The sequence below is a fragment of the Coccinella septempunctata genome, chromosome 8 (genome assembly GCF_907165205.1).
Source record: "Coccinella septempunctata chromosome 8, icCocSept1.1, whole genome shotgun sequence".
In the NCBI taxonomy this organism is placed as follows: domain Eukaryota; kingdom Metazoa; phylum Arthropoda; class Insecta; order Coleoptera; family Coccinellidae; genus Coccinella; species Coccinella septempunctata.
In genome coordinates, this window is record NC_058196.1 from 16,563,862 (window position 1) to 16,585,744 (window position 21,883).

Genomic DNA, 21,883 nt, shown 5'->3' on the forward strand with positions numbered 1-21,883 from the left:
TTCATGACAGGACAACATTTTCCGGTTCAGCTAGTAAGTACTAAATAACTCTGAGAAAGGCAATCGGAATGGAATATCACCGGTAGTTCATGAAGTACTCAATCTGCAGAATGGCAGAATCTACACAAACATTCGTTCGAAAACAATTGAGATATTGGAACAGGCTAGCATTAACATTAACCACCCATTAAATAGAAAAATTGTACGATACAATATCATTCAATAATCAGATTAACTTTTCAGTTCAAATATCAGTAAATAAAACTACAGTTTATAACATTTGTTATTTTAATTTAATTTCACTATTATATAAATGCTTTTTCTGATACAGTTCCATCTTTTCTTTAGAATATGTTCGAAAATTTCGTGTACTTTATGTTCGCTCGAGATTTGTATTACCTAGAAGTTATAATACTCAATATGATAATCATTAATGGACAAACGATCTCAACAGGAATGGAACAGAAAAATAATCGCTATATAATGTAACCAAATTCGAATATATAACATATAAATGCATGGAAACACAACCGTACAATATTTCGATATATTTTTCATGGGCAGTGTTCAATTCGCGGAACTGATAAAGAACCATTAATAAGATCTTGCATCACACTTCACAATTGGTAAAAGAATGGGGGAATTTTTAAACAACGGATAAAACCATAAAGCAGTACAAAAATAATTCTGGAATGTTTCGAACAGTTCAGGAAGTGAATCAGTATAATTTCATAATCATTCAAGCTTGTCGATTATAAAATTTTACATAATAAATTCATTTACAAAAATCGGTGTATTGGAAACAAAGAAGATTAACATGAGAAACTGTAAAATATTGCTATGTGCCTGTAAAATTAAATGAACCATTAAAGAAATTAAGAATCCATTTATTTGTCATACCATTGTTATTCTGATTCAGGTAAGCCGAATAACCAAATACTCGATGATTGGTAGAGATAACAATTAGTATAACGTGAAATTTATACAAATATTCCTTAGTTTTTCAGAATATTGCTATCAGTTATTCCATTCACAATCAATATAATTTCGGGAGGGAAGCCATTATTCGTAATTTACAAACAGCACCTGCCTGGTCGTCATTTAAATTCTAAAATATCTCATTCCATTGAATTCAACACTGTCCGTTTGGTACTGAATTATTAAAAATATATTCTTCTCGAAATCATTAACAGAAGCCACGTTAAACTATGAACGTATAAATATTTACAAAAATATATAATATTCTTTTATAAAAATTATCAACAGAAGTATATAAAAAAATTACTTTAAAAATCTAAGTTGAACCCCGAATCGGCGTCGAACGAATTTAGCAGTTCTTGATCCGTGAAAGGGGCAGAGTCTGATGTTGGTAGGTTGTCCAGAAACTCTAAATTGAAGTCTGAAGCACCTGGATTGAAGTTGCTCAATGGATTGTTGTTAGCCGAAGGATTATTTACAAGTTGATTCATATTATTCTGCTGTTGTTGGTGCTGCTGTTGCAACGCCTGGTTCAAAGAAATGGATTGACTCTGTTGCATGTGGATATTTGTCATGGACATCTAGAATGGGGAATAAAATTAATCGAATAAAAGAGGATTGATTCATCCGAAGTATAAACTATACTTCATTCAAATTTATTTTAGCAGTCGGTTGGCCATGAAATATTTTTCTCAAGTTTTTGTAACTAGAACGAAGTTAGGTTGGCACTCATGAAATGTCGTTAATGTCATAACGCCGTTGCCACAACTAAGATGTTTTAGACATCTTAGCCACAACTAATATCAATTTCTATTACGAAAATTCGAAAATGCCGAAAGTGATTGAAAAAAGGGACAAGGTTTCAGGAAGTGCTATTTAGAATTCAGGTCCGCTCATTCAAATAGTTATACCCTGATATTCTAAAATCCACAATACGTCAGACGATAGCGAACATATTCAATGTAAGAGAATTTATATAATGTTTCATCTGAATCTAAAAGACTTATATTTCAGCTGAATATTTCCACAATCAGAAAGATTGTGAATGAAGAGTATGACAAAGAATTTCCTTCTATTGGAAGACCCAAAAAAGTGGTGGTATTTGAGAATTTTATTTTTGAGTGAATTAATGCGAAAAGTATACTACAGGATTTTCGATAAATGTCATCGGAGAATAAGTTCCCTAAAATGGATTTTTCTATTTTTCATTTTTTCATTTTTTTTTTTTCTATTTATTATAATTACATCAATGTATTAAGATGAATAGCCGCAAATACGCGCAAGTTGCCCTGTTACTTGTTTATTCATGTGAAATTTTTGTTCAACGGTGAAATTGCATCTTAACTTGAAACTTCCTTCAACTCCTTTTACTTATATTGATGCAAGATGATTTTTGTTGAAGAATTTAACATTCTTATAATTATCTGTTAATTCCTTCGGGAGATACCCATTCCCAACCACTGCATCATATGCATTTCATCTTCGGGTGAATATTTTCGAAATCTACAAATGATATAAGCCAATAAAGATAACGAACATTAACTCTCCTCAAGCGAGTGCATATTATGATATTATACTGATCTCTTGTATTTTCCATGCAAATAACTGGATTTGGTATGCCTTCAATCAGTTTGTATAAACTTCAATTATGTTCGTCACATATTTTCCGAAGAGATTCGACATTGTGATAAAATACGTAATAACAGAAACTTTTAAGTAGAACGGGCAACCTAGCGTTGATTTAAAACCCAAAAATGTTTTGACAAGCTTCATAACCCCACATTTTCGTACTATACAGAGTGAAATGTGTCAAATTTCCATGGCCAACCGACTGCTAAAATAAAGTTGAATGAAGTATACATAGCAAAGATTATAGATCTTTGCTACATAGTTTTTCATGTTTACATAAAAAATCCAGGATTCCTACCTGTGTGTTTTGCTGTTGCTGCATCATGTTCTGCTGCTGCATTAGCTGCATCTGCTGCTGATTCATACTGGCCATCTGACCAATTGGACCTCCAGCTCCTGGTCCTTGGTTCATCACAGAACCCATGGATTGCTGGCCGCCCGGACCCATACCTCCTGAGCCCATTCCGAGCTGCATTCGCATCTGCTGTTGTTGAAGCGAGGTCATCTGCTGCATGTTATTACCTGGGTTCATTCCAAAACCTACGACAGAGATGGGTGAATAAAATAAAACAGTTTCGAAGGTATACTCCTTATAGAGCAAAAATTTCGATATTATTTTATCGTTACGGAAAAAACTGAGGGCTCAAAAAGGTTTTCGAGTAGAGGTTGTTTCTTCATGATTATCTGTTATTTATAAACGACTGAACCGCATAACTCAAACAACGATGCCAACTATTTGAAGCAGCCGATCTTTTCTTGAAAACCAGTGGGTGCATCTAAGCACTGAATAAATCGATGCGACATCTGCATTCAACGACCTAAGCTTTTTCATACAAGGCTACCGAAAAGTAGATATTTGCGTATATTTTTCTCTCTGCCATCATAGTATTCTGTCGATTGTGAGGTCCCGTTGTTTTGATTATATTTCATAGCCTTTCGTCGTTTAACTCAATTAATTTATCAGTAGTTTCAATCCTCGCTTAAACCGGACGTATTTCAACCTCCCCCAGGAGTTTCTAAGAATATTCTGTTCTTCGATGATTTCTAAAAAACTGCTTCATTCCAAAGGTACAGGGTGAAAATTTTGCGACAACCTTGTTCAATATGAGTATGATCGCTTGATTGGTCGAGATGGACCATATTCGATCCTTGGACCTAAATCCCCTAGATTATTTCTTGTCTAAGGTTGAAAGTTCACGGTACTCCAGGGGGTGTAAATCAGTTAGAAACTAATCCGATGAGCTTGAAAGAGTTCTGTAATCAATGATGAGAATATTGAATGCTTATATTCAAGCTGGAAGAAGTCCTTTTGAAAATTTATTGTAGATTAAACAATGTTCCATGTGCTTCTTAATGATAAAATGTTCTCTCGCAAATTTGGCTTACCCTTTATTCTTCAAATGAAGGGGGTTTTCAAAAATCATCGAAGAACAAAATATTCTTAGAATAGTCCAGGGAATAACCCTTTGAATTTTTGCTGCCAAAATTTATCTGTATTAACTGTAGATTTGAAGAAACATATTTGAAAAATATTCAGGAAGAACAACTATGGGGCACATCACCTCCAATAAAATGGAGGCAGCACATTTCAAATTGACCATGAAATTACCGCATTTTATTGAGATACCCGCCCTCAGCTATCGCAACGTCTAACTTATTTTTCTCCTTTTTGGGGAAAACATCGATACTGCTTGCATTTCTGAAATTTCCTCATTACAAATTGTTTGTTCAGCTGATCTTTTACTAGCAAAGTTGCCTTTGGTTTCGCTTGTGACTTTCAATAATTTTACCACGTGTCGTGATGTTACATATTCCTCGTTTGATGATCCAAAATGATACATTTGTCACATCTAAAACTGCCGCCTATATTTCTCTTTGATATACTAGGGCACTAATTGAATTATTGCAAAATGAATCTGATCCGTATCAATCTCAGGGCTAATGAAATCATGTACCTAAATTACCACAAACTTCCAAACTCATGAGAGGAAATTGCGCTTACCGTGTTGGAAACTCGGCCTAATCTGATTACTGAAGCTTTGGCTCTGTTGCTGTTGCAAGAGCAGATGCCTCCATTCGGGTTTCTGTTGCATATTGTCCAGAGGACTGGCCATGGGGTTCTGCTGCCTTGGGTATATGTTTCTAGAAGCCATATGTTGCTGTTGCTGCTGTTGTTGTTGCTGCTGTTGCAGCATGTAAACGTTGTGTGGCCTCATCATGGGTCCTGAAATAAGTATTCAATTTAATGCTCAGTTAATTAGTATTGTGGCGAGGAAGTAAGTTCTCAGTAGCTGTTTAACCGTAGAAATTGAAGCCAAATAAATATGCATAAAAAAATTAATAAAATGAAGGTATTGAACGAATCTGGTGGAGATAAAAAAAATATTTTCCTCAAACCAATTTCGGGTCCTGTTCAATGATATTCGACAGTTTTTATCAAAATTTTCCTCGTGATAATATGTACAAAAATAACGCTGAAAATCACAGTTTCATAATCGAATGTATGGCCCCCTTTAATTTTAAAGCTTATTTTAAACCAACTAACGGCCGGTTTCTTAATCCAACCTAAAGTCGCTTTAATTTCAAAGCTTCTTTCAACCCTACTAAAAATGACACTAAAAAGGAAGCTTTAAGCTTAAAGTGACTTTAAATTTGATTATGAAACTGGACGTTAATTTGATTATGAAACTGGACGTAAAAATGACAGTAAAGGAAGCTTTAAGCTTGTGACTTTAAATTCGAATATGAAACTGGACGTTAAAGCCCGTTTGACCTTAAAGCTTCCCTTACGACCGGTTTCATAATCAAACCAAAAATAGCTTTAATTTTAAAGCCTCCTTCTTTAACCCTACTAACGGCCGGTTTCATAATCAAACCTAAAGTCGCTTTAATATTAAAGTTTCCTTTAAACCTACTAAAAATGACAGTAAAGGAAGCTTTAAGCTTAAAGTGACTTTTAAATTTGATTATGAAACTGGACGTAAAAATGACAGTAAAGGTAGCTTTAAGCTTAAAGTTATTTTAAATTTGATTATGAAAGTGGATGTTAGTGCCATATTGAGTAGAACTAAATGGAGCTTTATTAGTATAGATTTTGTTATAAAACTGGCAGTAAGTTTCAAATCTCTTCAACTGACTCGTTCGTAATTCAAGCTACAGGGTGCCGATTGACGAGCAGGTGGCATATGCGTGCGGGAACGAAATAGGAGGAGTTAATCCCGCATCGTTTGGGAAAATGACTCTTTGCGACTTGAAATGCGTGCGGGAAATAAGTTGAACGCGCACGCTTGTAGAAAATAGTTATTTTCCTATAAAGTGCGGGCAAGACACTTTCCGCAAGAGTTAGGAACAATATTTTTTCTACAAGCGTTTGAAATATATAAATATATCAATTGCACGATACAGATCATATCTCATTTGATTGATTCATATAAAATGACAGACGTAATTTTGCATGTCGTTACCATGGGTTACTCATCGTTGACGTTCGGTGCATAGAGACATGATAGAATTTAATTTATTCTATAAGATTTGCGTGCGGGAAAAACCCCTGCTAATCCAAATAGCAGGCGTTTTTCCCGCACGTTTTGGAAAAGTGACTCTTTGCAACTTGAAATGCGTGCGGGAAAAAGGTTGAACGCGCACGCTTGTAGAAAAACTATATTTCTGTAGTTGAACTACCATCCGTGGTCGCTTAGTACCAAGAATAGGTATCACTACTCTTCAAGTTGTCAAAGCACATGAAAATGATCTTGAAATTTTAACTGGCCTAACAAATAAAACTCATAAACTAACCTGATGGAGGAATGGGCTGATGCGGCATTCTCCTCATTCCTGCACCGTATCTGGGCTGCATCATTCCAGCACTGGTTTTGTAATCAGGAGGTGGGGGTCTGGCTATCTGTTGCTGTTGCATGGCTGCTGCGGCAGCTTGCTGTTGTTGCTGATTCCGGAACATCTGCTGCTGCTGCAACAGCTTCTGCTGTTGTTCCATCGCCATCTGTTGTTGCTGGCTCATCATTCTGCCGCCCATCTGGGCATTCATGGGGTTCATTCCGGGGTTCGGGCCCATGTTCGATCCCATAGCTGAGTGGAAAGTTATAAAATTAATCGATGAAAACATTTTTGTATTTTATGTACTTTCTAGAAAAAAAATCGGAACTCATAACGCGCGTTCTTTATAAATGATTTGAACATCGCAGTAGGCTCCGAATTATTCTAAATATCATGGAAATTCGAAATTTACAATTATAATTACTGTAGTCCCAATAATTATTGAAATTTCGGGAAAATTATTGAAATCTCGAAAATAACAATATTTCAACGGACACTCTGCGATGTTAGGATCATTAATAAAGACTCTGTACCATAACATTATGCCCACAATGAATATGTAAATACTCATGTTACAATAGTATTCATCAGTCTCCTAAAATTCGAAATAAAAACTACTCAAGGAAAATTCCTAGCCGATCCTCACACTATCCGAAATGCTAACTCGATAAAAGTGTTAGAACGGTAGTTCTTCAACGCTGAAAAGGATGAAGACCAACTTGCGAAACTTAACAGTCAACCATTTCAGCAATAGAAAATCTTATTAGGGAATTGTAGCAGCATCCGCTTTTCTATAACGAAGTCATGGAAGAGTTTGAGAAAAAGGATGAAAGGTGAATTTAAAAAAATTACCTCATAATGTATTATAAGTTCAATAAAAAATGACATACCTGTTACGCCGTTTGCTCTTTGTCTCAAACTCTGCTGTGTGAAATTGATGGTTTGATTTTGAGTCATGGAGTAAGTTTCGTTCATGCCACCCATCGATGGGTGTAGTTGTGATCCGCCCATCATGGAATTACCGCCCATGGCGCCCATGCCACTCTGCATACCTCCAGAAGACATTCCTCCAGGGTTCTGCATGCCAGGCTGCATATTCCCTAGAAAAACATAGTAACAATTTGAATTTGTTTCTTTATTCGCCTATTAAAAGAATCGGTTATGAACAAATGGGTTGGCCGGGAAATTTCAAGAATCTGGTAAAATTGATGTTTTCCAGGATCCCACGATTAATTTGACAGAGACTTTTAGGCGGTGTTTGCGAAACATTCTTTGGATGAGGCGAAGTCGAGTGTGCTTCGAGTGGTACTTAAAGCTGCAATCGACACGTTAAAAGTAAACACTCAATCAGCGCTGGCATTGTAAACATACCATTTCAGGAGAAATCGGGATCGGTTGAAAGTGAAAGACAGCAACTTAGTTTTCTCGTTTGACATCTTTTACGATGTTGCCTATGGATTCAAAGTGTATTGAAGTATTTTTTCATCGACCTGAATAAAAAGTGACAATCACGTACACATTGCCAAACGAAAAGTCGACTATTTTTGAAGGCGAGTACTTTTCGTACTGATTTACTTTTCGTCTGGGTTTCGTCACTAAGTGATATATTAGATCCCGGGGTGATTAAGATTGAATCAATTTTGTGAATACAGAATTTGATGAAAATATAAGTGCCTGTGACAATAACTGTCATTTGATGTTGTCAAATTAATTCTTTACGAAAGCGGCTAGATTTTACCAGTGAATTAGGTTCGTTGTCTGAATGTTAGTGTTCAGTATAATCAAGAATAGAGTGATAGCGATATGGATAACAGTAACACTTCGCCAGAGCTCAGGGAATTGGCAATTACGGAAACCTAGCACCTAGATGAGGCCTTTAAACGGGAAACTTCTTACCTTTACTTTCGTCGAAAAGATGGCAACATTTAAAGAACGTCTTTTTTCAATTTCACCAGGATACGAATTGTAGCCAATGGCGAGACTTTTTGAGAAATTTCTTCATGTAGAACTTCATAGAAGAGATAATTACACCTCGGAAAGTTGATAACATGGATGAATATTCGTTTTTCAATGAAACAAATTTTAAATTTTTTTTCCGTTTGAAGAATAAAAAAATTTCTGACTTTCCGTGGTGACCAACTGATTGAATTGAATTATAATGAAAACCCCATATAAATTAGTGGTTTCTGACGTTCATTTTCCCTTTTTGAACTGACCACTAAAACGTTGGTAAAGAAAACATGTAATTTAGTTCTTTGTCGCATACTTCTTTCTTCATTCTGATAAAGCTCTCCTGAAATTTCCCGGTATCCCCTCAGTAAATCTCTCGATTACAAAAGTCTTACTCTGACAGAGTTCTGCTGAGTATGATCCACCAACAAAGACACCCGAAAAGTTTGGTCGGAAGACCTACCAAACCATCTGGCTTAAAAATTTTGAAAAAATGACACCTACCTACAAACTTTCTGGGAACACCTGATTTCATTTCCCTCACTAAGTACCCACCTGGTCCTGGACCTTGCATCCCGACGCCTCCCATGTTTTGCATCCCTTGCATTGGGTTCCCCATGCCTCCCTGCTGGGACCCCATATGTTGGGAAGTGGGGATCTGTTGCTGTTGAGCGTTTGACATCATGGGATTGTTCATGCCCGTCTGGCTGTTCATATTTACATTGCCGTGGACATTTTGGGGGTTGTTTCCGCCCATCTGAGACTGCGCCTGGGAGGGCATCTGGTTCTGTTGGGCATTTTGCTGCTGCTGCTGTTGCTGCTGCTGTTGTTGTTGTTGCTGCTGCTGCTGGGAGGAGTTGTTTTGCGATTGATGTTGCTGGTTGAAATGCAAGCCTTGATGTGTGGCAATGGAGACATTTCCCTTGATGTCACCAGAGAGTTGTAGATGCTGGCCAGCGGAAACCTGGAAATGGATGAATATTAAATTAAACTTTTGTGAAACTACATTCGGTTTACTATCTGGATTTCTTTCGTTCGAAATTAGTAGGATATATTATACGAATGACATAACAAGGTCTACAATGTTGATAGAGAGAAACGTCGTGTTCATACTCTTCTGGAATAAATTTAGCGGTTATATCATGAATGCTCCGTGAGGGCGGCTCGTCATACAGATGGGCACCAAAATTCATGATGTACATACGTTTCGAACCTAGCGTAATTTTCATAAATGAATTCAAAAAATTAGAAAGCCTAGAATAGATATCCAGATGAAAATCCTCCAATTCAAATTCGGGATAATGTAGCATCCCATTGTATATTGGATTTCCAGAAATAATTTCAGGCAGTTGGATTTACTTGTCAAAAAATAACAGTCACCTCCACTTTTTATAAAATTGAAAAAATATAATTGACTGTGATTTTGACGATTTCTAAAAGTTCTCAAAATAATTTTTTTTGAAGTTACAGATCTGAAACTTGAACCTTTCATAGACAATTTTTTACGAATAATCCACTGACAATCTTCAATTTTTTCTGTTAGGTTTCGAATTATGAGGCAAAGTTTTGTTTTTTTAATGTTAACTATTCATTATTGAGAAGGTATCTCGATTCTCAGCAGAAAAACGTTGAGCCGGTTGGATAATAATTTACGAAATTTCGGTTCTTTCGAGTAAACAGCGCGAAAAATTATATCACATCACAAGCCTCACAAGGCTTGTTTCCGTAATCATTCAGCATTTTCCGAAGTTTTCGAAGCAGTTAGAAAATAATAATTTATAATAATGAAGTATGCAAATTTTATCAATTATAATTAATTCTTTGCCAGATAATTAGAAATCTAGAAGTGTCAAATTTTTCAAGATCATCAGTCGATTACTTCCTGTAGAAGGTTCAAGATTTAGATCTGCAACTTCAAAGACAAAAAAGTTATGAGAACTTTTCGAAATCATCAAAATCTTAATTTTTCCTAATAACTCAAAAACGAAGGCTCAAAGAAGGCTACAGTTCTCTATTTCTCTTAAAAAAAACATACGGAAACATCTAGTTTCCGAGATCCTTTCATTGGACATCGAATTTGGGACATTAGATTAGCTTTATTGGTGATATTGCAAAACAAGTTTTTGCTTTCACAAGTCATAAATACAAAACTTTAAATAAACACGAATAAGATAAATATAAAAGATATAGATCGAATAGTTAAAAGTCACTAAAATTGAATAATAAATAATAATAAAACAGAGTCAATAAACTATGATGTATATGTATATTTGAAATAAAATAATCTATATTAATAAAAGAGGATCTATGGTTTACTTCAAAATGCTTTATTGTTCAAACTATCGCACCAAATTGGACAATTCTTTTTTTGTTGTGTTTATTATTGTTACTGCAAGGTTTATATAACAAAATATTTCCAAAAAAAATTGTACAGAACAGAAAAAAAGGCATTCCTTTTTCTTACGACCAATCGAGCAATCACGATGAGTTAGTTATTATTATCTACCCTAGAAATAATTTAAATTGCAAAACTAGGTTTGCCGGGTCAGCTAGTTTGAAATAAACAAGTAGTGTTCAGAAAACCTCAAATTAACTCACAGACAAAGAAATACAACCTGTACAGGATGTTTTCAAAGGTGAAGCTTTTTTTGGACAGAAGTTAAAACTCATCAAATGAAATGTACCAAAAATCATAAATCATATATATATATATATATCACGGATTCTTTACAGCTGTCGCCGTTTCTCCGTCCCCAACTTCCATCTTTTCCTGTCGTGACATGTATCCTCCTCCAGATCTCTGGCCGACATCGCCTCTTCCACATCGTCCCTCCAACTTCTCCGTGGTCTTCCCCTCTTCCTTCGTTCCGGTAGTACCCATTCTAAAATCTTTCGGGGCCATCTGTCGTCTAGCATTCTCTTTACATGTCCAAACCAAACCAATTGCCTTCTTTCAATCTCTTCCGCTATTGACCGACCCATATCCATTTCTGCTCTTATAATTTCATTCCTAACTCTTTCTAATCTTGATCGTCTACAGCTTCTTCTAAGGAAATCCATTTCGGTTGCCATAATCTTTCTCCTATTTATCTGCGATACATCCCACACTTCCGCCCCATACAGTGCTACACTTTGCACCATACTTCTGTATATATGTTTCTTGGTACTCTTAGTTATATTTTTGTCCCACAGCAGAGAATTAAGTGTGCGTGTAACGGTTCTTCCTTTATTGATTCTCTCCTGTATCTCGTCCTTACTGTTCCCTTGTTTATTCAGAATAGCCCCCAGATACTTGCATTTTTCTACTCCCTTAATCATTTCATTGTCCAAGTTCAGATTTTTGATTTCTTCGTCGCCCACTATGAGATATTCGCATTTGGACATGTTCAGGGTCAATCCCGCCAACTCATATTCTTCCTTCAGTTTTCGGACCATATACGCAAGGTCGTCTTCATCTTCGGCTACTACGATCTGATCATCAGCAAAGTACAACGTGAACAGGTTATCATCTCCCACTTTAATTCCCATATTCCTGCATTTTTTTGTCCATCTCACTAGGGATCTGTCCAAATAAATCTTGAAGAGAGTTGGGGACAGACAACAGCCCTGTCTCAGGCCTTTTGAGGTTTCAAAGGAATGAGTCAGCTTAATCCCTAATTTAATTCTAGCATGGTTCTGTTTATAGTAGTTTTTAACAGCCATAATAAGATTTGCACCTATCCCTAGATCCTCCATTGCCTGCCACATTCGTGAGACCGGTACGCTATCGTACGCCTTTTCAAGATCGATCAGTGCTATATGTGTTTCTCTATTGCGTTGTACCCTCTTCTCTGCAGCGATTTTTATTGTGAAGATATTGTCTACTGTTGACCGTCCCGCTCGGAATCCAGCTTGTTCTTCAGGTTGCCTAGTCTTGATCTCTTCCTCAATTAGGTTTTTTAAAATTCTGGAGTAAACTCTTCCAATGGTAGGGATCACTGCGATTTCTATGTAATTCCTAGGATCAGATTTTGATCCTTTTTTATGAATTGGTGAAATGTAAGATGTTCGCCACTCTTCTGGGGGTTCTTCACCATTCAAACAGCGTTCGAACAGTTTTCTGAGCATTTCAAATAGTTTAGCAGGGCCATACTTAATTAATTCCGGATTTATTCCACCTGGGCCTGGAGATTTTCTAAGTTTTGTAGCATTTATTGCCTGCTGAACGACCTCAATATTCAAAGGAATCTTTTGTGTTTCCTCCATTTTAGATTCACAAGGAATGAAACTGTCTCTTGTTTCTACCAGTAAATCTTTGAAGTGCTTTACCCACATTGTCTCTGGTATGCTATTAAAATATGATGGGGTTCCATTTGAGGCTTTTATTGTCTTCCAAACCTCCGAGCTCCTAGTACCTCCTAGTTGGTTATCGATATATTGGCACCTTTTCTCCCATTCATTATTTTTCTTTTTTATAACTTGTTGTTTGATTTCTCTGTTCATCCGTTTATATTCCGCTCGAGTCTCATCGTCGTTTGTCTGTAAAAGCTTCAAGTATGTTTCTTTTTTGGCTAGAATTTTCCCTTCAATATCATTATCCTACCAGAACGGTTTATTAGATTTCTTCATGGCATTTCCAAGGGCCTCTTCAGCAGCTTTTTTGATACAATCTTTTATATGCTGATATTCGTCTTTTATGGATCGACTTGAGATTGTTAGCTTCTGTTCTAGTCTCGATGAATATAATCGTCTTGTACTTTCGTGTTGTAAACTTTCCAGATTGAATTTCTGATAATCTATGTTATCGGTATCTTTTGCTTCTTTCTGTAGGGTGTTTCCAATAAATGGTATATAAATTTTGGCCATTACAAGTCTATGATCAGATCCACATTCAGCCCCTCTATTTACTCTTACATCTTTCACTACCAAGCCAGATCTTTGCTTGATTATTAGGTAATCTATTATAGATTTTAAACCTCTGGTGTGTTGGTACCAGGTATATTTGTGTATATTCTTGTGGGCAAAGAAGGTATTCATAATTTTCAGCTCATATTCTTCACAGATATTTATTAATCTCTCTCCATTGTTATTCAGTACCTCCTCTCCGTGTATACCTACCACTTTGCTGCTGCGCTGTCTCCCGACTCTCGCATTGAGATCTCCTGCAACAATTATTTCATGGCTATTTGGAATGTCCTCTATAATTTCTCTTAGAGCTTCCTCAAAATTGTCTTTGGCCTGGACTGTAGCGTCATCGTTTAAAGCGTATACGCCTAAAATTGTTATACTTCTTCCTCGAAGTTGAATCGTCACTTCAATAAATCTTTCACTCAGTGGCTCCCAAGATCTTATTTTGTTTTTATATTTGTTATGAATCAGGATGGATACACCGGCTTTGGCTCTTTGATCTTTCCCTACACCAGAGAAGAAGTGTATATACTCTCTTAGACTCTCACTTCCGATTCCCTTTTTCTTGGTCTCTGATAGAACGATGATATCCACTTTCCGTTTCATACAATCTTGTAGTATTTCCTGTTGTTTATTGCGAATGCCCTGAATATTCCATATACCAAATCTCAAAGTCCATTTCCGTTGCTGTGTTCGTTTGCCATAAGATCCGTCCAATATCCGAGATTTATTTCTGTTGGGTTTTTTAGCGTTTAGCGTTTTTCACAAGTGTAGGTTGCTGGCCTAACGACTCAACCCCCATTCTGGAGGACCAAGGTTTGATTTCGGAGTAACCTTCTCCTAGATGGTTGCCTTCTCTACGGCTGAGGAGTCCATCATAAATCATATATAATATAAGTAAAACATTCAACATGGCTGACTTTGAAGGGAATTCAGTGAAATTTCGAATATGGAACCGATAATTCTAAGACAAACTGGCCGATTCAGTGGGTATGTGGAATTGAAAGGTACGGTCACACGTCGATCGTTTTGGTTTTATCCTTTCGTGAATTTCGAATCTCAAAAGATTGCAATAGGGAATACTCCTCCTGACAAAAATGATGTATCTTTTATGAAATATCTTTGAAACGTCACATTTTCAAATAACCACTTCAACCGTTTCCCAAAAAAAAATTATATTAAGTACTTAAAAATTAAAAATAAAAATGGGTATTTAAAATTTGAAGAGTTTTGTGTCAATTGCACGAGCTGGCAACGTCGACTGAAATATGCGTTGATAATAAAGGACAACAAATACATTATCTTGATGAGATAGACAAAGATGGCTGTCTATGAAGTCTGCGACGAACGAGGAAGGTCGTAAAATTTTATAGGATTTTTATGCCCGGTTGCTGTTGAGGCTCGCCAGTAAGTACGCGCCTTATGATGGCTGTTATTTTATAAACAAGGTGATCGGACATTGTTCTTCTCATTGTCTTGTATGCGCTGTTGCCGAATCGTAAACTCCGCACAAAGCGATTTAAATTTTAATACCCCATATTTGAAGATTGATTTTGAATAGTTTCCGTGGTGAATTTGAAAAATTCATGAATGACACTCATAATTATTCAGTTTAAACTTTCATATGCACTGATAACCCAAATTGAGGTGAATTCCCCATTGTTGGTGTAATAGTTTATTTTGAAGAGTTCTACCACCTTTTAAAAATGAAGACCCACACCTTTGAAAACATTTGGTATTTATGGAAGTATAGAAACTTCCCTAGTTTAGTTAATAGTTTGGTAAGGGTTTAACATTTCACGGCGACCTTAAGGTCTATGGTGCCCCACATCAGAGCTGTTCTCACAACTGCGCCATCTATACAGCTCGCCCTCCAGAGTTCCAATGAACTCCAGTATCTGAGAGGGCCAAGGCTTCAAGGAGGCAAATTCACTAGTGCCTCAAAATGTTATTTTATAGCCATTATGGAGGTCCATACCAATTTCAGTTGATTAGAAGCTCCAGATAGCATTCATTCATCAAGGCAGCTTCGATTTATTATCATAGCCGTTCGAAGTGCGAGCCGGCAAAGCAGCACGATGCGGACAAACGGCCCGGAAGATCCGGCAACGTCCGCGTGCATCAGAATCGCACAAATCGGACATCGCACACACTGCAACAATTCCACCGTCCATCGGCCTCCTGCCGGAGCTGCGCGCGCTCCGTGGCGCAGGTCTCATTTTCTCCTAATTGTAATTTATACCGGGAGGACGATTTTAATTCGCAATTCGCTAATTAGATTCGTGGAGACGGACGGGTGAGGAGGGAGCGGGGAAGGGGGAGGGAGGAGGTGGAGGAGAACCGTTAACGGAGCGGTGTCACAGCGCCGTGTCTCACGCTGGAGGTCCGGCGATAACGGAGGGTTCCAAGGTTCAGGCGAAGGCAATTGAGTTGCGCCAGTAGTTTCGAGTTATCGCCGAGGTGAAGTTGGCAAGCAGCGAAGCATGAAAATTGCATTTTCTCGTTTCTACGTTATCACAGGAGTAATAAGCGTGAATATACAGGGTGCTACCCGATGAGAGCTCCAAATTCATGTATTTTCACACTTATGCTAATTGAAATTATTGGTTCTTTGGAATTATTCATTCATTTGAAATTCAAGGGAACGTCCAACTATTCAACCGGTGAAATGAATTAGATATAACATCAATTAAAACATTGTTGCTGTTATCAGAAGAATATAAAACATGAAGTTTAACACATTATCTCGTAATTTCCAAACTTCACGAAACTCAAACATCGAAATCAAAATTTTCTGCATATCGACTCATATCCTGAAATGCTACCCATCATGAACCTCAAAAACATATATTGTTGAGATTTTTTTCGTCGAAATTCACAGGGTAGAGATGGAGATTAATGAAATTTAGTAGGAGAGTGATTGAACATTATAAATGACCTCAATCCCCTTCAACTTTTTTGTACCACTGTGGTAGTGTGGTGTAGATTTCATCGCTTTTCATCCTCCTGAATTTTTTTATTTTTTTATTTATCATTCAAAAATATTCGAAAAATGCCGATGTAATTGAATTGAAAGTCAGTAACTAGTTGTAAAGAACCAATAGAAAAAATTTGCGAAACTCCGTGGCGATAGCTCAACTAGAAAAAAATCAAATCAAAAAAGTTTGAACAAGCGCGCTAAAGCTCTTGACGTCACATCCGGATTCTGATCTTTCTTCTCGAAAGTGTACTTTTGTAATGTTATCATAGTAGTGGTATACTAATCAAATTTTTTCTACTGTGTGTATGTCAATTGGTTGCTATTGGTAACCTAATAGAATAAAGAGATATGGATGAATAATACTCTTTTCACTGTATCTCGACCAACGATTATAGAGTAGAAAAATGGGAAACAAAGCGACTGAAGTGATGTGAGCGCCATCTGTGTTTCAAATGTGTCACTAAAACCGTAAAACTGTGGTTGAAATATTAATTTGAGGCCATTTGCAGAAACATATGAAATTTTGTAACATTTCAGATGGCCATTTTGATCAAAGAGGTTCGAGGTTTTGATTGTTCAAATTCTCTTATCGTTATCAAATTTTTTATCTAATTTCTTGGTGAAAACCTCAAAATATCGTCCGAAAATTGTTGCATAGTAAAGAACTGTGGATCAAAAATGGATATTCCGAAATTGAGTTTTTTAATTTACTAATGAAAATGGAAATGTAAGTATTAAAACTCGTACCATGTGACTCGGTCATTGATTGATTTTTATTTTCAGTGTTCCGAAGTGGATGTTTGTTTTCTGGTTACAACAAAGTCGACATTGAAATTTAATACAAGGAATAGAATTTGAATTTCGCGCCCTTGAATATAAAACAGAAAACTGTTATCAAACAGTTTTTCAGCGTCATCTCATTGTCAAATGTGGCAAACACGGGCCAAAATGTAGTCGGTCTTCAGTACTAGAGATATGAGGGCGTCTCCTTTCTTTATACTGTACAATCTTCGATCTCTACTTTACTCTACTAATCAACCATAGATTAGAGTTATGTAGATTGGAAACTTCCATACTACAAGACGAAACCGTTTTTTTGCGCCCTCTCTTGACCTGGGGTGAATTAATGGGTGTTTCTTTCAATATACAATTAATAGATGACGCTGGAAAAAAGTAGATTTCCTTCAACCTTCAACTTCATTCACAGGACAAGGAGAGATTTGTGTTCTGTCATTTGAAATTTTGAAGATTAATCTTTTTGAATTGAAATGTTTGAAAATATTTTATATATCCTAGTTTAGGCAGCGAGTTATTATTCCTATAATTTTGTGAGGTTTTTTCATCCCCTTCAGGTAATGCGAAGGACATTTTCATTTAACTGTTTTATTTTTACCTATTGAATTATGCATTTTCAAATGGACTTGTTAACATTCGATACATTGAAGTTGTAACGAACGATACTACCAATTTTACTCACTTATGAAATGACTCAATTTTAATATTTTTCAACTATTGATCAATAAGGTATCGGAAAGAGTAAATCAAATATCAAAAGGGAAAATATCAAACTATATTTCCGGATATCCGATTAGAAAAAAAAATTCATTCCCGTGCTGGAGAAGGCGTAATTCTACGTGAAAGTTACGATTGTGGCGACTGTGAAATAGCTTATCATGAAAAACTTTCCCATACCTACTAAAATGGTTTGAATTTAAGACTGGACTCCTGGTATAAACGAAAAAATAAACCTTTATTGAGTTATATTATACAATAAAGAATGCCATATTATACTTATTTTTTCCTTTGCATTAATCGGTTTTTTACTTTGAAAATTATTCAAATGAAAGAATACTACTGCGGTGATTTCTTCGTATCATAAAAATACTAAACTACTGATATTTCATCTGAACTAAATACCAGTACATTGGTGTTTATATTATTTGATACGAATAAATTGTCAAGTAGTTTTCTTGCTTTCACATGGACAACTCGAATTTCCAGCAATGTATGGAGAATATACTGAAAACACAGAAATTATATTCGTTCTTTTTGTTTGACAACACACAGCTTTTTTTTCAAAACCAGATCTACTCAAGCTTCACCCCAGTCCACCAGAGGTCGCGGTGAACAATGTTTCAAAATATTGTGAGAGTTTCCTATCTACACCACCTTAATCTATGTAATCAACTAATTGACATACGGACACAATGACATGTTGACTCAATGGTCTCAATGACTACAACTGACATATGAAATAATTAAACTCTTTTTCTTCTTTTAACATCCTCGGAAAGAAAACAGTGTTCGCAAATTTTGAATCTCACTCAATTTTCGATATAATCAAACACCGTACGCCGCTGGCCCGTCTATCGTGAGGCCATCACCCGACTACTTTATCAGTAACTCATTCCGAATAGCAATGAGACTCGGGTTGACTCAAATAGGCGTTTACTCGACCGATTGATGAATTTGTTACATTGTAACAAAATCCCGGTTTCGCTTTAATCGTTCGTCACGTCAATATCCCCGTCGTGTGAATTAAACTTGGCGAACTGCCTTCGTATTTATTCTGAAGATTGATAGGGAGGACAAAAGAACTGAGAATTGGTAACTGGCAGCTATCGAGACAGCCTATTACATTTTTCACACTGCTACACGTAAACTGCTCATTTATGTATTCACGAATTCACGTAGCACATTTAAATAAACAATATTTGGATCAAATAAATTACTCCAATAGATTTGTTATCAAGTATTAAATCTTACAAATATTATAAATGTTTTAGTCTGTGCACAGCCTTTTGTAAGACGTCTCTGTAGACTTAATACTTCCGAGTTAAAAGCCATTATGATTCAAAATAAAGTTCCTTTGGAGATGGTCTTATGGTATGATATGAAACATAAGTATAACTAAATGTGACCCTCATCTTCGGCATTCACAGCTGAAGAAAAATGCTCCTTATACCCTTACCACATTTGGTTTCAACGATTATGGCAGGTTGCAGAATTACAAATTAAGGTAACTTCAAAAAATTATGTCTGCTACATCAACTGAAACTTCTGAGAATACAAGAGGCTGAGTATTTTCTGAGTTACTTCAAAGTCAGCTCGAGTGCATCAAAATCCGATTCTGACTAGGTACCTCAGTGCTGAAGTTAAGGATGTGCTCACTAGTATCGTCTTCCTGCTTAGGGTTTCATCGACGATATTGAGTTTGTTTACGTGTGCACTTATATTAGTTCTCACATAGTCCAGGAGAGGCCCTATGGAGGTTACGTACGCGACCGACAAGGGCCCAAAGTTTCGTCCATCTGTCATTGTAATTGAGTTCCTTCATCAGAGAGTTATTAACTTAGTTCCTCCTGCTGAAGATTAAGTCTATTGGTTTCCAAATGAGTTTCAGTATGTTGCACCCTCCTGATTCAGGGATAATCTATCTGCACTTGATGATTGCTTGATTATCCGATAGGATTTATATTGACCCTTCAGTTCAGATCCAATCAAGAAGATGTATAGCGAATAAGTTGATGGCGAAAACTTCTGCCTGAGGCGCAGTCGTAAACCTGCCTAGACTGGCCCTACTAACAAGTCTGGGCCGGTAGACCACGGCTCCAAAACAGTTTTGAAGCCGTCTGCAAATCAGTAATCTCCTTTCTGGTTCGTTGAGAGGTAGGTGTGATTAGATTCAAATAGCCTGGTCCTCTCTAAACAATTACATTTCATCAGCGCAGCTACCTAGTGATGTCATGATCAAAAAATTGAGCATTGAGCAGATGATATGTAAAAGGGAAGAATGGGAAAGGATAAACACCACACAAAATCTTTAAAAAAATACCATGAAATACTGATATGGGAGTGTCGAAGAAAGCTCAACGAAATAGGCAAGAAGAACAAGGTCTCACTAGTCTGGCTTCCCAGTCGAAGGAAATTAAGAGGACAACACACCTGCCAGAAAGGGAGCAAAAACGCCACCTTTACTGGCCCAGAACTTTTCTCTAGGTATAGGAAAATGCACTGGCCTCCTTTCAGAACATTGTCGCCTCATGAAGCATCTGATGAGAATGGGCTTATCAGAAGCTGACCAGTGTAGATTCTGTGGGGAAGAGGAGGAAACTCCTTGTCGCAGAGTGCCAATTGTAAGTCAAAGTAAAGAATGCCTTGGGCGAGAAAATATTAGGATGAACGAAAACTTCTTGAAACCTTCCTAGAACTGGAGTTCATTGAAGCTTTTAAGCTTGAGGGCAAGCTGTAGATGGCGCAGTGCTGAGAACAGCTATGATGGTCGAGCGCAATAGATCTTTAGGTCGCGTGGTTTAAGGTGTGATGATAAATTTATAGGTTGGTTAGGTAAGGTTAGATAAGGTCAGGTTAGGTCGTTTATACGTAGATTATGAAAAAAGTAAGTTGCTGGTGTTGACTCTTCTCGTACTAAAACGTAGAGCTATGGAGAGGTGGGGGAAATCGAAAAGCTACTCTATGGCAGCAGAGAATTATACGATGTGACAATGATTCCTGATGCTCAGAATCGATTTCAAATGGATTTATTATGAATTTGTCATTTAATGAATACAATTTTTCGATCGCCTCGTCGCGTTTTTGTGCTATCATCTGAATAATGATAGTCACAACCTTGTACATCATCATTTTCCCATCACCAAAGAAGTCTTGGAGCATATGGACTGCTCTGAAATTTTCTTGAATGTGCTCAAATTCAGGTTGACCACATCCAATCTGCCTTTTCATACTAAATACAGAACATATTCGGTTAAAGTAGCATCAACAAAGAATTTCCGACCAGAACATTATGACGCAGTAGTAAACATAGCAATTAACAAATACAAAAGGTTTTCAATTCATTCTTCGTGCTTGAGTAAGTCGTTGAGTAACTCGTGACCATGGCGGCGGCGTTTAATGGTACAAGGAGCAGCGTGGACGTAGGAAATGACTAACAGATAACGAAGAGGGGCATGCCGATAATGACCGGAGCGTGGGCATCGTCGCCGACGCTACTGGTCCTTCGAGAGGCGATTGCACCCTGAGAGCACGAGATTTACGTGCCTCGAGTATGAGTGACATGTTCAATTTCATATACATCTGGACCGGATTATTTCTGTTCGTAGTTGGGAGGGTCATCGTTTACTTTATATAACTGAGCTTATATTGTTTTACTTCTTCGTTCTACGAAGAATGACAGGAAAAATAAAGGGATTTTGACCAGAGACATGTTGTTTCTTTCTTCATTCCAAAATGAAATATCAATAAATATTTAACCAGAGTGAGATTTATTATCCGTAACCGTACGTTATTTTTGAAGTTACTTCCAGATTGAAGCAATGTAAAACGTATTTCTACAATATTACTAAAAATTACAAATGCGCTGCCAATGGGCGAGAGGACCTTTTGCGACCTTGACCTTGTCGAAATTCCAAATTCATAATAAGAGGTGCTGGGCTACCAGGAAAGAATATAAATTTTCAATTGTTCAAAACTAGTAGGTTTGGGTTAGTAGAGGTTAGTAAATAAAAACAGATTTGAAGGAAATTAGCAAAATCTACTTTGTGGTGTTGTGAAGATTCGTGAAAAATTTTATAACGCCATCTAATGATTCGAGTAAAATTTTGCACG

The 21,883-nt window shown here is 36.8% G+C and overlaps 1 protein-coding gene across 8 annotated transcripts in view; it reads right to left on the bottom strand.

Moving 5' to 3' along the window:
- Nucleotides 1-270: 270 nt before the first annotated feature.
- Nucleotides 271-21,883, bottom strand: part of LOC123319565 (neurogenic protein mastermind-like) — a 131,072-nt gene continuing 109,459 nt past the window's right edge. For 7 of the 8 annotated variants that reach the window (XM_044906605.1, XM_044906607.1, XM_044906610.1 and 4 more), the window contains 6 exons: nucleotides 8,896-9,355; nucleotides 7,332-7,541; nucleotides 6,403-6,693; nucleotides 4,610-4,831; nucleotides 2,906-3,147; nucleotides 271-1,559 (listed from right to left, as the gene is read on the bottom strand). In XM_044906605.1, the coding sequence (XP_044762540.1) occupies nucleotides 1,287-1,559; nucleotides 2,906-3,147; nucleotides 4,610-4,831; nucleotides 6,403-6,693; nucleotides 7,332-7,541; nucleotides 8,896-9,355 (1,698 nt within the window). In that variant the 3' untranslated portion in view covers nucleotides 271-1,286. The remainder of the gene's footprint in view (nucleotides 1,560-2,905; nucleotides 3,148-4,609; nucleotides 4,832-6,402; nucleotides 6,694-7,331; nucleotides 7,542-8,895; nucleotides 9,356-21,883) is intronic. The other variant, XM_044906608.1, reaches the window with a different exon arrangement.